This window comes from Hypanus sabinus, chromosome 2 (assembly GCF_030144855.1).
Source record: "Hypanus sabinus isolate sHypSab1 chromosome 2, sHypSab1.hap1, whole genome shotgun sequence".
NCBI classification, from domain to species: Eukaryota; Metazoa; Chordata; class Chondrichthyes; order Myliobatiformes; family Dasyatidae; genus Hypanus; species Hypanus sabinus.
The window spans coordinates 148,454,024-148,471,493 of NC_082707.1; the positions used below are offsets into that span (position 1 = coordinate 148,454,024).

General features: G+C 39.9%; 1 protein-coding gene across 4 annotated transcripts in view; it reads left to right on the forward strand.

Annotated features, from left to right (window-relative positions):
- ralgapa1 (Ral GTPase activating protein catalytic subunit alpha 1) overlaps positions 1–17,470 on the forward strand; it is a 218,052-nt gene that overhangs the window by 65,868 nt on the left and 134,714 nt on the right. For all 4 annotated transcript variants that reach the window (XM_059956726.1, XM_059956722.1, XM_059956707.1 and 1 more), the window contains exons 13-16: positions 7,293–7,441; positions 11,978–12,107; positions 13,452–13,689; positions 16,212–16,373. In XM_059956726.1, the coding sequence (XP_059812709.1) occupies positions 7,293–7,441; positions 11,978–12,107; positions 13,452–13,689; positions 16,212–16,373 (679 nt within the window). The remainder of the gene's footprint in view (positions 1–7,292; positions 7,442–11,977; positions 12,108–13,451; positions 13,690–16,211; positions 16,374–17,470) is intronic.

The window sequence follows — 17,470 nt, forward strand, 5'->3', positions numbered from 1 at the left end:
GTAAGTTGAGAAAACACACATCAATCCTTTTCGCGGGATTAGCAGTGGAAAGGGTGAGCAGTTTCAAGTTCCTTGTTGGTAACATCTCTGAAGACCCGTCCTTGGGCCAACAATGCAATAACAAAGAAGGCACTAAGAAAGCTACATTTCATTAGAAGTTTGAGATGACTTGGTATGTACCAAAGCCTCTTGCAAATTTCTGCAAATGTATCATGGAGAGTACTCTAACTGGTTGCATCACCATCTGGTATGGAAGGACCACTGCACAGGATTGGATAATGCTGCAGAAAGTTGCAAGCTCAGCCAACTCCATCATTGCCTCCCCAGCATCAAGGATATCTTCAAAAGGCGTTGATTCAAAATGGGGCATCTGTTATCACATGACATCACACAGAACATGCCCTCTTCTCATGCTACCACTAAGGAGCAGGCATAGGAGCTTGAAGACACACACTCAACATTTTAAGAACAGCTTCTTCCCCACTGCCAACAGATTTCTGAATGGACCATGAACACTGCCTCAGTATTTTTGTGTATTTTTTGCTCTCTTTTTGCAGTACTTATTTAATTTAAATTAATGTATGTATTTCTTTATTGTAATTTATAATTTTTAAACTATGTACTGCAATGTACTGCTGCCATAAAGCAACATATTTCACAATATATACCAGTTGACAGTGGAAAAGTGTGTATGGAACAGGAGGAGATAGCAGAGGTACTTAATGAGTACTTGGCTTCAGTATTCTCTATGGAAAAGGATCTTGGCGATTCTAGGGATGACTTGCAGCAGACTGAAAAGCTTGAGTGTGTAGATAATGTTATGAATTCCCATAACTGGATCACTTACCAGCAAAGATAGAGAGGTCCGTTGAAGTCTGATGGTACTATTTTTAAAAGTATTTATTGATAAAGGGGCACAAAAATAAGATTAATGCAAACCTAAAGATAATATACGTCGTCAATACTAAATCTAAAGTGCAGGTATGATAACCAATAAAGCGTAACTCGATCGTTGTCTAGGGGATAATGTATTGTCCGATGGAAATATAAAAGTCATTAGCTCGTTCAGGCTGCAGCGTTTTGGGTTTAAGAGAGGGAGGCGTTTAAACTTGCCCAGGTCATTTATGATGCCAATCCATTGAGTCAGGGGAGCGGGTTTCCCCGTTGTTAGCTAAAAAGCCGTTCTCTGTGGTTTTGGCCACCAATTCCAGCTACGGAATTGAACGCACATGGCTTGGTTTCCGATGACGGTCTGCTGTTACGTGGTCGCTTAACGTTTCTTCTGGTGCGTCTGAGGGGTTGTTCCTACAGCCCCTCTTTTATTCTGACTCGCACGGTCGTAGATGTCAATCAGGTTGGGGGTGATGCAATCTCTCCCTCAACCAGCCCACTTTGCCCGAGGGCATTCACGTAGCAGAGCATCTCAATCCACAAATCTGTCTCCAAGAGACAATGGCCATGTCCCGTAGCTTTACATCGACGGAGAAACGAGCCAGCCTGCACGTCTCTTTTCCCAACCCAACAAGAGATCTTGCGATTCTCACAAAGGAGGGGGCTACAGACATAACACCCCCTTTCTTCAGGGCGTTTTTTTACCATCGGAAAAAAACGAATTCATACAGAGTCTTACAGGGTGTTATAATCTAACGAAACACCAAAGTTTTTTTTCTACAGAGTAATGCAGTTATACACTCAATTCAGCATCTAAACAGTTAACGATTACAGTGTCACTTACTTCAATGTCTTAACATCTTGTACCATACTAATGTCTTGTAGCATCAGACTTCAATTTAATAACCACCTATTTTTTTTCAGCAACAAAACTAAGGAGGTGTGCTCTTAGCTTACGTGCATCTACAAAAGTTTATGTAAATACTAGTCTTTCAGGCGTTTTCAAACTGAACAGGCAGGCTTCCAAGGGGGTTATCTTTATTATTCACAGGCTTTGTCGAAATCCCGTACAACCGGCTTTGCTATTTAAAAATGGCGTCCTCATTAACCGTCGCCTCTTTTCCGGGGAATTTGAGTAAACCCTCGCCCGCCTGTTCCATAGAAATTATTTTATCAACACCGTGTCCCAAACTTAGCCCATCTTCTGAATTTCCACCCATCTCTGTAATTTTACACAAGTGGCTAACCCTCTCGTCAGGCCCCTTCAGACTATGTGGTTTCAGTTCGACTTCCTTGCTCAAGCAGCATTTCAAATTCTGCCCTTTTACGCCACACGCTGGAATAACAATAGTGTGGGGGGGGGGGGGGGGCCTGTCATATTCCGGCTTAATCTGTAAGCAATCTGCAGGGCTTAAAATTTCTTCATTCGATTTGGGAACTACAGATTTCCCGTTTCCTTCAATGATAATTCTTATCTCCACGTTCTTAAACTCTGCATTAACTTTGAACACACCTTCTTGCACAAACACCTGGAAACTCTCACTTCCCACTGTTACCAAAGTTAACCCTTTCTTCACTGAACCAAGTCTATCTGACCCACAAGGACGGCCGTCCCGTTCCACTGAATCAAGTACCTCAGACTTTTTCTGAGCTCCGTTACTAGATTCAGTACCACGTGCATCCCCATCTTGGACACACTCAAACGGGACATTGGCCTCTTCCAGGCTTTCAATCCCTGTACCCTTTTTAAATTCTAAGTTCCCCCGATCCTCCCAGGTACTCTCTGGGCAACTCCCTTCTGGAGTAAACTCAACCCCGCGGGCTGAAACAACCTCATCTGCCAACCCAGCAGACTTCTTCGAGGTAATGGCATCCTTTTCCTTTAGGACTGCCCTCATCTCATTATCGGGAACACCTTTAGAATTTTCAACTTCTTCAAACAGTTCTGCCAAACCAGACAGATCATCCTTGTCCGACTCTGGACCTCTTAACTGCTCTAGCGGTTCCTCATCTTTATTTTCGGCCTCTAGGACCTTTCTCCTCGCTAAGGGCAGATCTAACTCTGCTTCCTTACCCTCTTTTACTTTACTACTCTTGGTTTTACCACCCTCTAAACCCTCGTGGTACAAGGTCGGTAGAAACGTCTCGGCCAAAGCGAAACTGGCCAGATTTAAACTGCGCTCGTTCTCAGCTGCCTTTCTCGACAGGCTGCAAGTGACCGCGCATGCGGGGTATATCTTGGAATCTAGGGGCGGGGCCACCACACTCACTGGTCGGCTGGCCATCGTCATGGCTGCCCAAACCTTACCACCTGCTAAATCGTTACCGAGAAGGACGTCCGCGTCCTTCCTCGGGAATTCTGATCGCACCCCTATTTCAACTGGTCCAGATACCAGCTCACAATCCATAATGACCTTATGTAAGGGCACCATTTCTGTCCCTTTACTTATTCCCTTTACAGCTGCCATTCTCGTTTTTCAACCAAACTCTAGTACCTTACTGCTGATCAATGACAGCTCAGCCCCTGTGTCTCTCCAGATCCTTACAGGAACTGGTGTGTCTCCCTCCCTCACAGACACGGTTCCGTGTGACAGACAAGTCTCCAACACTTCTCGTACCCTGTCTACCCGGGGCTCTCTTGTCGATCTACTGATTACCACGGCACATCCTATAGGGACTGCTGCTTTCCCCTTTCCTGTTTCTTTCCTCGGAGCAAAGCACCGCGATGCAATATGTCCCACTTTTCCACAATTAAAACAGGTCAAGCCCGGAAATCTCTGGCCGTCTGGCCTTTCCCCCTTGACCTTACAACTAGCTCCCGGCGGGACCTCTGCCTCAGCCGGCGGACTTTCTCGATCGTTCCTATGGTCTCTATGGGTACTTTTATTCGAGGAAAACTTTGTCTTGTGGGTTAGGGCATATTCATCTGCGAACCTAGCAAATTCCGAGATGGACATCCGGCTTCTCATTCAGATACGTCCGGATATCCTCCGAAACACACCCTTTAAATTCCTCAATCAGAATTAACTCCCTGAGACGCTCATAATCTTCTCCCACTCTCTCTGCATTGCACCACCAGTCCAAGAGCACACCCTTCTCATAGGCAAACTCAGTATGCGTCTGATTCCACCCTTTCTTTAAACTTATAAACTTTTGTCTATACGCCTCAGGTACTAGCTCATAACCCCGGAGAATGGCCGCCTTCACTTTGTCATAACTCCTCCTCTCCCTCCTCCATGGCCAACGCCGTATATGCCCACTGTGCCTTCCCCTTTAACACACTTTGTAACAATGCCACCCACTGACCTCTGGGCCACTCCTGATTCACTGCCACCTTTTCAAAAAGCAAGAAGTAACTATCGATGTCCGTTTCCTCGAACGGAGGTACTAGCCTCAATCCTCGACTAACATTGAAACGCTCCTCTCGGTCTGACCCCGAAACTCGTGGCTCCTGCCATAACTTCTCCATCTCCAAGTCATGTTTCCTCTGTTTCTCTTTTTCATCTGCGTCCAGCTGTTTTAACCTCATTTCATGCTCTCTCTCAGTTCTCTCCCTCTCGCTCTCTCTTGGCTGCCTCCAGCTGCTTTAACTTAATAGCATGTTCCAACTTTAATTTCTCCAACTCGAACTGAGCCATCCCACTAGCTAGTACCTTTTCAGGGATATTTTCCAATACCTCATCTGTAAACACCTTCTTCCCATTATAATACTGAGTTATTGCCCTTTGCACCTCCTGCTTTTTCATCGACAACCTCACCCCTGCGAGGTTTAACTCCTTCGCCAATTTTATCAAGTCCAATTTGGAGGCCACCTCCAGTGCCTCCAGAGTCAGCTTTTCTATAAATTCACCCACATCCATCTTTGCTGGTTTCCCATCTGGCTACCCACGTAACCAGATCCAAGTTTTGGACTTACAATCCCGATTCACTGGCCTCCCAATTTGGTGTCAAATCTCGAGATGAGAACCCCAACTTTGTTACGAATTCCCGTAACTGGATCACTTACCAGCAAAGATAGAGAGGTCCGTTGAAGTCTGATGGTACTATTTTTAAAAGTATTTTTTGATAAAGGGGCACAAAAATAAGATTAATGCAAACCTAAAGATAATATACGTCGTCAATACTAAATCTAAAGCGCAAGTATGATCATAACCAATAAAACGTAACTCTATCGTTGTCTAGGGGATAATGTATTGTCCGATGGAAATATAAAAATCATTAGCTCGTTCAGGCTGCAGCGTTTTGGGTTTAAGAGAGGGAGGCGTTTAAACTTGCCCAAGTCTTTTATGATGCCAATCCATTGAGTCAGGGGAGCGGGTTTCCCCGTTGTTAGCTAAAAAGCCGTTCTCTGTGGTTTTGGCCACCAATTCCAGCTATGGAATTGAACGCACATGGCTTGGTTTCCAATGACCGTCTGCTGTTACGTGGTCGCTTAATGTTTCTTCTGGTGCGTCTGAGGGGTTGTTCCTACAGCCCCTCTTTTATTCTGACTCGCAGGGTCGTAGATGTCAGTCAGGTTGGGGGTGATGCAATCTCTCCCTCAACCAGCCCACTTTGGACATTCACGTAGCAGAGCATCTCAATCCACAAATCTGTCTCCAAGAGACAATGGCCATGTCCCGTAGCTTTACATTGCCGGAGAAACGAGCAAGCCTGCACGTCTCTTTTCCCAACCCAACAAGTGATCTTGCGATTCTCACAAAGGAGGGGGCTACGGACGTAACAATAATAAGAAAGAGGATGCTCTGAAGCATTTGGGAAGCATCAAGTTGGATAAGTCACCGCTACTGGACAAGATGTACCCCAGGCTACTGTGGGAGGGAGGGAGGAGATTGCTGAGCCTCTGGCGATGATCTTTGCATCTCAATGAGGATGGGGAGGTTCCGGAGGATTAGAGGGTTGTGGATGTTGTTCCTTTATTCAAGAAAGGGAGTAGAGATAGACCAGTGAGTCTTACTATAGTGGTTGGTAAGTTGATGAAGAAGATCCTGAGAGGCAGGATTTATGAACATTTGAAGAGGCATACTATGATTAGGATTAGTCAGCATGGCTTTGTGAAAGGCAGGTCGTGCCTTATGAGACTGAATGAATTTTTTGAGGATGTGACTAAACACTTTGATGAAGGCAGAGCAATTGATGTAGTGTATATGGATTTCAGCAAGGCATTTGACAAGGTACCCCATGCAAGGCTTATTGAGAAAGTAAGGAGGCATGGGATCCCAGGGAACATTGCTTTGTGGATCCAGAACTGGCTTGCCCACAGAAGGCAAAGAGTGGTTGTAGACGACTCATATTCTCATGGAGGTTGGTCATCAGTGGTATGCCTCAACGTTCTATTCTGGCACCCCTGCTCTTCGTGATCTTTATAAATGACCTGGATGAAGAAGTGGAGGGATGGGTTAGTAAATTTGCTGATGACACAAAGGTTGGGGGTATTGTGGATAGTGTGGAGGGCTGTCAGAGGTTACAGCAGCACATTGATAGGATGCAAAACTGGGCTGAGAAGTGGCAGATGGAGTTCAACCCAGATAAGTGTGAGGTGGTTCATTTTGGTAGATCAAGTATGATGGCAGAATACAGTAAGGCTCTTGGCAGTGTGAAGGATCAGAGGGATCTTGGGGTCCAAGTCCTTAGGACACTCAAAGCTGCTGCGCAGGTTGACTCTGTGGTTAAGAAGGCATATGGTGCGTTGGCCTTCATCAATTGTGGGATTGAGTTTAGGAGCTGAGAGGTAATGTTGCAGCTATATAAGACCCTGGTCAGACCCCACTTGGAGTACTATGCTCAGTTCTAGTTGCTTCACTACATGAAGGATGTGGAAACCATAGAAAGGGTGCAGAGGGGATTTACAAGGATGTTGCCTGGATTGGGGAGAATGCCTTATGAGAATGGGTTGAGTGAACTCGGCCTTTTTTCCTTTGAGTGACATAGGTTGAGAGGTGACCTGATAGAGGTGTATAAGATGAGAGGCATTGATTGTGTAGATAGTCAGAGGTCTTTTCCCAGGGCTGGAATGGCTAACACAAGAGGGCACCGTTTTTTTAAGGTGCTTGGAGACAGGTACAGAGGAGATATCAGGGTTAAGTTTTTTACACAGTGTGTGGAATGGGCTGCCTGCAACAGTGGTGGAGGCGGATATGATAGGGTCTTTTAAGAGATTCCTGGACAGGTACATAGAGCTCAGAAAAATAGAGGGCTATAGGTAATTTCTAAGGTAAGAACATGTTCGGCACAGTTTTGTGGGCCAAAGGGTCTGTATTGTGCTGTAGGTTTTCTATGTTTCTATGATATTAAGTGATTTTGAATTTAATCTCGAATCTGTCATTTTATTTTCAGTTATGCTGTGATTCTTGTGTTATCTATGCCTTATTAATTATGTATTATTTTCCACTTTATTACAGGTTTTTATAACCAACTCTGCAAATATATTGCTACTGGAACCTGCCAATGAAATTGGGGCTCTTTTGGATGAACATGTGGATATGTGTAAACGTGTTCTTAACATCTACAGATACATGGTTGTCCATACAACTATGAACAAGAAAACCTGGTAAGATCAGAAGTTTCTTTATACATTGAAACCCTGCAAAAATTTTGTTGATTTGATTTATTTTTTAATAAAAGCTATATTTTTGAAATGTAGTTGAGGTAAGACCAATAAGTTTGGTCTTTCAAGATTCATATCTTCACTTGTTTTCCTCTCCTCAGATCTATGTTTTAGTAGACAGTTATTTACATTGTTACTCAGTGATTAAGTAACTATCATTTGATTGCAAGATGATAAAGGGCAAGCTCTGTGTACCTTTTTCATCCAACAATTTCTACAGTGCCTATTATTCTACCTTTGTATAATACAGGAGTAGAGTTTGAGTATATTATTAATTTTCAAGTTGCCCACAACTGTAAATTAGATTTCATGGGTGTATTTAATGCATTCTTAAGTGAAGTGTTTTAGTAGCCAAAAATGGCTCATTCAATATGTTGAGTTTATTTAGGTTATCTTTGTAATAGGATTACAGAGATTTGAATGCAGATGATACAAAAATTCATTGTGTGGTTGATGGAGAAGAAATACTACAATTGGGAAGTTTAATCAAGGTAAGGTAATGGTACAATAAATGGAGTGATATTAAGAAGTTGGGGAGAAAGAGAACTTGGATATTCACAGATCTTGAAATGAAACAGGACACACAGACCTGCAAAAAAAATATATGGAATGCTTTCCCTTGATAACTCAGGACAAAATATAAGAGATGTATGATAATACTAGAATTGTAGACAGTACCTATCAAGCTATAGCTTGGGTACTGAGTATCCCTTTTCTAATTTATGTTTTGGAATGTGGGCTACCTTGACAGCAATTACTGCTCATTCATATTTGCAAAACACAATTAGGCCCTTTCTGAGTCAGTGGCACGACTGTGACTTCTGAGATGTGTTTGGGATAACAGATAATCTTCCCTGAAACACATTAGTGTAAATAGATAAATTTTTATGAAGGTTAACATTGTTTTATTAAACTCGGAATTGCTAACTGAATTTAAATTCCAAACATGCCAATAATGGGGATTGAGCTCTAGTTTCTTCATTACAAATGCTGGTCATATTTTAGAAAAATTGGATGGGCTTGTCTTTTTTTCTTGCGAGCAGAGCAGACTGAGGATGATCTTCAATGAAGTGTGTATTGGAAGAATCTATTACCCTTAGATGAGGAGTCAAAATCCAGCGGTGAAGAATGTGATGAGGAAAAGTTTTTTCATTCAGAGGGTGGTAGGAGTTTGGAGCTCACTGTCTGAAACCTTCACCATAGCTGTCGTCCCAGACTGCTGACAGTCATCTGACTAAAAAAATTACGCAAGAGATAAAGTAAAAATCAAATTTGCTCTGCCATTGACACTGACTAACTTTTGGATGATATTTGTGATTTGACTTTTCAGGCAGGACTTAACAGATGTTTGTAAAAATTTAAAAAGCAATCTAGTTTTAGTTTGGCTGGGACATATTTTCTGAAATATTTGCTCATGATATTTGGACTAAAATGCCATTTCTGAAGGTATTTACTGTTAATTTTCAGGTTAGATATTAATGGTTTTCCATCCTCTGTTGGAAATACTACATGGATGAAAAGTGCCATGTTGTGGTTGTGTATTGAAGTATGTGATATTGGAGTGACAGTGATCAATAGTGGGAATGTTTCGGCAATATACAGCAAAGCATATACAGTGCAAGAAAAGTTGGTGAACTCCTTGTAGTTACCTGGTTTCCTGCATTAATTACTCATAAAATGTGGTCTGATCATCTAAGTCACAATAATAGACCAGCATAATCTGCCTAAACTAGTAATACTTGTACTTCTCATCAATACAGAGTACACCATTTAAACAGTCACCGTCCAGGTTTTTTTTAAAGAAGTATGTGAACCTCGGAGGTAATGCCTTCTCCAAAAGCTGTGTAAAGTCAGGTGTTCCGATCAATGACATTAGAGGTGTGGGTTGTAGAGCGCCTCATCGTGGCTATCCCTTGAGGTCAAGGATGATGGTCTTCATTCCGTTGATCTATCACAGAGCAAAGATGCCTGTGCATGTATTTGTTTAACGTGTACTTGATGTTGCACTCCATGAAGCACACGATACTTCACAAGTCAACCAACTGATTCCAATGGCATGGAAACCACGATGATTGGAGCTGATGGATTTGTTGCAGCATTCATCTGCCTTCACAGCCATTGATTTCGAAGTAACTTCATCCACCTGTTCCACCATTGAGGTCTTGGTTGGATTGTTCTTTGTCAGGGACCTCATCCTCGACCTTACTGCCATGGGTGACCCTGCCAGGAGCATAGCTCCAGACAGCATCGCCCTCGGGATCTCAGGACCACACTAGCTTCTCCACCATGACAAGGTGACAATCCTCGGAGAAACTTTTTATATATATATATATAAAAAGACACACACAGTTACGTTACTGACAGAGCCTGCTCTTCTCAAGAAAGATCTGTTTATGTGCACCATGCCTCGCTCAAAACAACTTTCAGAAGTCTTAGAAGAATTGTAGAGATGCATGAAGCTGGAAAAGGCTACAAAAGCATTACTAAAGACCTGAGTGTTCATCGGTCCACAGAAAGAGAACTTGTCTACAAATGGAAGAAATTCAGTACTGTTGCTACTCTCCCTAGGAATGGGCATCCTGGAAAGATTACACCAAGAGCCCAATATGCATTGGGGAAGAAGGTGAAAAGGAACCTACGGGTAACAGCAAAAGACCTGCAGAAATCTCTGGAACTTGCTAAAGTCTCTGTTCATGTGTCTACTATAAGAAAAACACTGAACAAGAATGGTGTTCATAGAAAGATATCACTGAGAAAACCTCAGCTCTTTAAAATAACATTGCTGCACATCTCAAGTTTGCAAAAGACCACCTGGATGTTCCACAATACTTCTGGGACAATGTTCTGTGGACAGATGAGACAAGAGTTGAACCTTTTGGCAGAAATGCACACTATGGTGTTTGGAGGAAAAAGGGCATTGCACAGCAACACCAAAACCACATCCCAACTGTGAAGCATGGTAGAAGGAGCATCGTGGTTTGGGGCTGCTTTGCTGCCTCAGAACCTGGACGGCTTGTAATCATTGATGGGAACAATGAATTCAAAATGATGTCAAGACATTTTAGTGGTCCACCACCTGAGGCTTAATAGAAGTTGGATAATGCAACAAGACAGTGATATGAAGCACAAGAGTAGATCAACAACAGAATGGTTTAAAAAAGAAAATTAATGTTTTGTAATAGCCAAGTCCAGACCTTAACCCAATTGAGATGTTGTGGTATGACCTAAAGAGAGCCTTTCATGCAAGGTGTCCCATGAAATATTGATGAACTTAAATAGTTTTGTATAGAGGAATGGTCTAAAATTCCCTCTCCCTGTTGTGCAAGTCTGATCAGCAACTACAAGAAAGGTTATTGCTGCTAAAGGTGGTTCTACCAGTTATTAAAAAGAAGAGTTCACATACTTTCTCTAGCCTGGACTGTGACTAAACAATGTGTTCAATAAAGACATGAAAAGTGCAATTGTTTGTGTGTTATTAGTTTAGGCAGATTGTGTTTGTCTGTTATTATGACTTGGATGAAGATCAGACCACATTTTGAGTAATTAGTGCAGAAAACCAATTCCAATGTATTTAATACTTTAATTCAATAGTGCATCTCTTTTTACATTAGTGTTGAATTTAGGTATGCTTGTGCAGTCTCATTGACAGAGCATAACTTTAAGAAGAACATCAGAAATCAAAATCAGGACTTAATGAGCCACTTTATATTTCTAGTTTAGAGTGGAAATATATTAATTAATGTGTATTGTATAAAATGCTAGTATAATGTATAATAAATTAATTCCACCATTAAAACTCATTACACAGCTCTCGTAGCTTAATGTGTTGATATGCTACTACGGCTCATCCTTTGTTCTCAGATCCATCCCCCACCTTTCCTCCTACTGAAAACCTGCAACATCGACTTCTTTCCCAGCTCTGATGACAGATTGCTTAGCTGAAGTGTTGATTGTTCCTCTTCCCACAGATACAGCCTGACTTGCTGAGTTTTCACTATTTTGCATTCTACTTAATATTTACAATCTTTTTTGATTTTCATTTAGTATAAAATGCTAACTTGTGTGTGAAAAGTCAGTGTAATTCAACATTCTTGTGAAATTTGTCCGGTGATGTTGCATAGTTGGCATTATAGTGTTTAGTGCAGTGTAGTTGTGGATAAAGGCCTTATATGCCATGATATAAAATATTTTTCTCCATTTTGAGCTCTACACGGAATCTGTAGTCAAATTAGATCTAATTTGTCCCTCCATCAGCAGCGACTGGCAGTGATATAGCAAAAGAACTAAAATTGGGTGTTATTCTATTAATTTAACATCAAGCTGAAAAGTGTGGAGGCACAAATTATGAAAGTAAATTGTATCACATCACATATTGTTAATTTATATCCTACATCTATGAAAAAGCTGCTGAAATGTGCAACTTGAACCTTAGCTGCCCCAGTTCAGAACATTTATAAATTTAGGCATGTTTCCTTGCAGGGAGCAGCTGTTGCTGATTATGTTGAGGATTACAGAATCTGTTATGAAACGACCACAGCAAGCTCTGCCACTCTCTCAAGGGAGAAAAAATTCTTTGTTAGCAGGACGACTTGCTACACCACTCTTTCGGGTAAAGCGTGTATCTAAATCAGTTTTTATGAAGTATGCCATGCTTAACAGCTTTAAGGTGGTTTTATCTTGTGCATTGACAGAACAAAATGAAGAGCCATACTTTGGTTGATAATTGAGATGTCTGTATTTGTAAAATATGAAGTTAATTCAGTGATGAAAAGGCTGTTCTGTTAATAGCAATTGCTTTCTTTGTTTTCTCTATTACTTTTTCAAAATTCTAATTTGCACTAGAGTTAAATATTACAATGTAATTGACATTAGGCAAAGGCAGTTAAAGAAAAGGTGGTAATTAGAAGGAATCTTCAGAAGATTGTGCTATTGAAGTAAGATCAGTTTTGATGGAGCTGAGATGCAACAGGTGGCAGAAGACATCAATGAGAATTGTTCACAGGCATCTGAATAACTACAATGATGGGGCAAGAAAAACAAACTATTAGAGGAATTCAGTGACTTGGGTAGCATCTGTGGAGGCAAAGCAATAGTAGACATTTAGGTCAAGCTCCTATATCAGGCTCCATTTGAATCCTATGCTCCCTGACCCACTAATTTCCTCAGCAGTTTGTTTTCTTTCACTCCAGATCCAGCATCTGCAGTTTCATGTATCCTGATATAAATGAAGAAATTAGAGGTGTATGTGACAAGGGTTAATGTAGTCATCATGTGGGTCTTTAATCCACTAAAAGGCTGGGCAAGTTGGCAATGTAGAAAATTAATTAAATATTTCTAAGATGGATATCTCAAATGCAGTGTTGGGGAGCTAAATAAATCTGAGAACTTTTTAGAAATACCTGAAGCAAGGGCCCAGTCTAATTGAGGAAGGAAAAGCAACTACTAATAGCTAAGAGATATTGTGAGGCTCAGGCTGTTATTCATGTTTTAGCCCCAGCTGTTCATAACTTGGTGAATTGGCTGAATGGACCACATGTGATAATTTCAAATTTGTTGATGGTAATGTTAGGTGGGAATACAAGCTGTGATGAGGGCACCTAGACATCAAGGAAATGTATACGATTTGAGGGATTGGGCAAAAACTTTCCGGATATGAGAAAAATCGTTAGTCTTTTTTTGTAAATTGTGAAGGACTGTTCCTCTTAATATAGATTTTAGCTCAGATAGGAATTTTTAGGTAATCATTCAGAATGTTTACTTATCATCTGCTTTTTTTATTTAACTTCTTGACTTGTTAACCTATTATTTTCTAGAGTAATACGAGTACTCCAAATAATACAATAAGAAACATTTTTAATAGATTTTTGATCTTTAGACAAAAAAGTTAAAGTTTGACTGGATGGATGTGCAGCTATTTTCTAATTGTGTATCAATTTTCTTTTTTATTGTCCAGACACTCATAGTAGCCTGGATCAAAGCAAACTTGGATGTGTATGTTTCCCGGGAGCTATGGGATGAATTATTGGTGGTTTTGTCATCACTTACATGCTGGGAAGAACTGATCACTGAATGGGCAATGACAATGGAAACTTTGACCAAAGTGTTAGCTCGAAACTTGTACAACCTAGACTTGCATGATCTACCTTTAGATAAATTGAGTGAACAAAAACAGAAAAAACACAAAGGAAAAGGTATAGTTAACTATCAAGTATTGTTTGAGTGTGATTTAAGAAATATGCCATCATTGGTTTTTCTCCAATGGTAAGTTTAAAAACTTAAGCTATTATATTTAAAAAAACTTGCAGAATTTTTCTTGTTTATCCATGAACTATTTTTCTTCAAAGGTGTGTAACTTGATTAGATCTCTTGACATCAATTTATTTTAATAGCCTTTAAGGCTCTTGTATTCAAATATGGAAAATACTTAAAATTATTCCTTTAAAACATTTCTCTCTGTTCCCCCATTTTATAAAGGGATACGTATGAGTACTCTAAACGTTTGGGCAAAACACAGTTCATTGGTTATCCTTTATAACCAATTATTGTCGCATCAGTCATCGTGTAACCACTCATTTAGTTTTCTGCTATGTATCATTTTAAATAAAGCCAAGTTTTAATCTTAGAACAATTGTTTTCTCCTGTTTAAACTAAGAAAAGATAAATGGGAAAGCAAACTGTGGTGAGAGTACCTAGACTTCATGAGGGTGCAGTGAATTCCAGTTAAGTGGGGCACATTGGGCCTAGTACATTTTACCCCAATTAGCAAAAATTTCATGGATGTGGTTAAAAATGTATGAAAAAGACAAACTATCATTTAACTGAGTTATCGATTAAGTTCTTAAATGAAATACAGAACAAATTAGCACACTACCAATACTACTACAGTACTATTAAATTGTGTATTAGTTCCTGATTATTATTGACGGAGGAACTCATCCAGTGTATGTTATTTTGATAGACTGAAGAAGAACAAAATCAGCATGGATGCCCAGTACCCATTTTTCTTGCAGTTCATGTTGATGATGTTTCATGTGTGCAGTTGTAGATTTCGGCACTCCAGTTAACAGCCAGCTGATGATGAGTGTAGGTGAATAGCTTTCAGTTTGGTACAGTAAGGTAATTTTTTGGCTTGTGTCAAATCTTTTCATGATATCTTGACAAGGCTCTGAATTTTTTTTAAGTTCAAAATAAAAAAACAAATTTATCAAAAATCACTGCTTTTGCATCGGCACTTGTCATCTCAAATGGATAATGTATCACAACCATATGCAACTAATATATTTACTAATTGTTCACTGTAAGCATAGTACAGTGTCTAATGGGCACACAAGTGTACTCAACTGATACTAGTTAGAAATTGGCAACAGTCTTCTGTCCCAGTTAAGTGGCATTGTGTCCCAAGTAATGCAAGTGTGGCCCGGCTATTTTCTCGATTAGTTTTTGTTCTTTAACAGTTGTCACAAATAAGTGGCTGCCCTGATTAACCAATGTTCCAATAAATCCAAATCCACTGTCTATCCAAGTTGAGGGATGCTATCTTTTATTAGATTAAGCAGGAGAAACTATTATTTATAAGCCAGCCTCCCTTTGCCAATCCAGGTTGTAGAGTAGATTACTAAATGGAGTTAAAGGTTTCTCAATTTGTATCGGACTGCACAACTGCTTTTTGCTACACTTCACAATCACCTTGGCAATAAAACATGAAATTAAATTTTCTTTCCCCCCCCCCCCCCCCCGTGTACTTGCCATGTTGTTACTGTGCTGATTCAACTACATACACTAATTAGAAACTTAATTTATTTTGCGATCCATTATCAACAAAACTTGTGAACCTTTTGATCGTTCATTCATTTATGTTGTTGAGTGTTGAGGATTTAGAGATGCATGTTCCTTTTATGAATCTGTGTATCCATTCTAGTTTAACATGTAATAAACTCTACATATCTGCCATTTTAACTCTCTCCTTTTTCTATGGCATTGCTCTCTGAAAAAGCTCCTTAGATTTCTGTACTGGATTCTTTAGAACAGGGATACCCAGCCTGGGTCCATGGCATAAAAAACATTGACGTAACAGCGTTTTGAATCCTTTGACTAGATTGTATTTTTAAATATTTTTATGAAGGAATTACAGTCTAAATCTTTATAAAATAAGTCCTGTTAGTATCAAGAGTTTCCTAAACAGATATTTTGGGTTGGAATACCATTTGAAGGCAATCAGGTCTCCTGTTCTAAACATATCAATCTTAAAATGTTTGAGTGGATCTGATACATTTTGTAAATATAAAGTTCTCAGCATTTTGGATGTTTTATCTTGATTCCAGTTGAGAAGGCTGCTAAAAAACAAAGTCTGTGGTGAAGGAGTAAATCTCTGACAGCAGCTACCATTAACTACATATACAAAGAAATCCCTTGTTTTTGCTAATTAATAGTGGTGAATAGTATTGCAGTTTTAAAATTATGCCTATAATTTGGCTTTAAAAGTAGATTAAATATTAGTAAATGTAAATGTCTATAATACAGTGAATAAAGGAAAGTTAACCATGCTTTTTTAGGCTATTGCCAAAATATAATGTTTTTCTTGAGTGGAGATGGTGAGACTGCTTTTATTTAAATTTATATTTTACCCATTTGTCAAAGGCCTATTTATCTTTAGTGGCCATTAATGATTTAATGGAAAAGATTGCTATTTCAATTGCATGTTGTTGTAATTAAGGTGGCAGTCATGGATGTCAGAGGACTGCAGTTGATAAATCATTTTCAAGAGGTTGGAGCCGTGATCAACCTGGACAGGGTCAAATGAGACAGCGAAGTGCGACGACTGCTGGTTCTCCTGGAACAGAAAAAGCAAGAAGCATAGTACGACAGAAAACTATAGGTAAGTAAGATCAAAAATACTTTCTGTTAACTCCAAAAAAAATTCTTTCGCCCATGTCTCTGTGTGTTTTATTGATAGCAGTTTTTAATGGAATAATGCTTTATATTATTGTTGATGGTTTGTATATCAAATAAATAGGATTGACTTAAGTGGCTTCGTACAGTTTACTGAAGTGATGTAAGTTATTTCATATCCTTTTCCAGCAACAAATTTAAAATTGGAGCATTTAAGACCATAAGATATAGGTGCAGAATTAAGCCATTTGGCCCATCAAGTCTGCTCCGCCATTTCATATGGGTGATCCATTTTCCTTCTCAGCCCCAGTCTCCTGTCTTCCCGTATCCCTCCATGCCCTGACTAATCAAGATTCTATCCATCTCTGCCTTAAATATACCCAATGACTTGGCCTCCACAGCCACCTGTGGCAGTGAATTCCATAGATTCACCACTCTCTAACTAAAGAAATTCCTCAACTTTGTTCTAAAAGGATGCTCCTCTATTCTTAGGCTGTGTCCTCTAATCTTTGACTCCTTTAATATTCTTATTCAAGGTAAGGATATATATTTTTGCAAGAACAGTTTGATTTTTTTTCCATGAAAGATTAGTTTTATCAGCATGACTATGCCATTCTCTGAACTACCTCCTGCACTCTTTGGTTTGCCACATCATGTGCTCTCTGTATTCCGTTTCCTCAGTTATAGTTCAGTTTATCTCTCTGACCTATTTCTTCACTCCCTTTTCCTTTCCAGCAACACCCTGTATCTGCTGTTGCTGAAAGCACTACCTCACAGCTGCATGCAGTGACACTTGTGTGCACTTGGTTGGTGCTTGGACTTCAAATATCTAAAGATGTAATATTGTGCAAATCATTTTGCTCAGTCAAGGCCTTGTATCGACTTGCTGAGTTCCTCCAGCAGACTGTTTGTTGCTCCATATTCCTACATCTATAGTCTGTCATGATTCTTCACCCTGCGTAGTCACAGCAGTTTAACAGCCCCACCTCCTTTTTCTTAGCTCTCTTATTTCCAAGGGACACAGATTTCTATGGTTTGTAGCAGATTTCATTATATATAGTAGTTCCAGATCTGAATGGATGT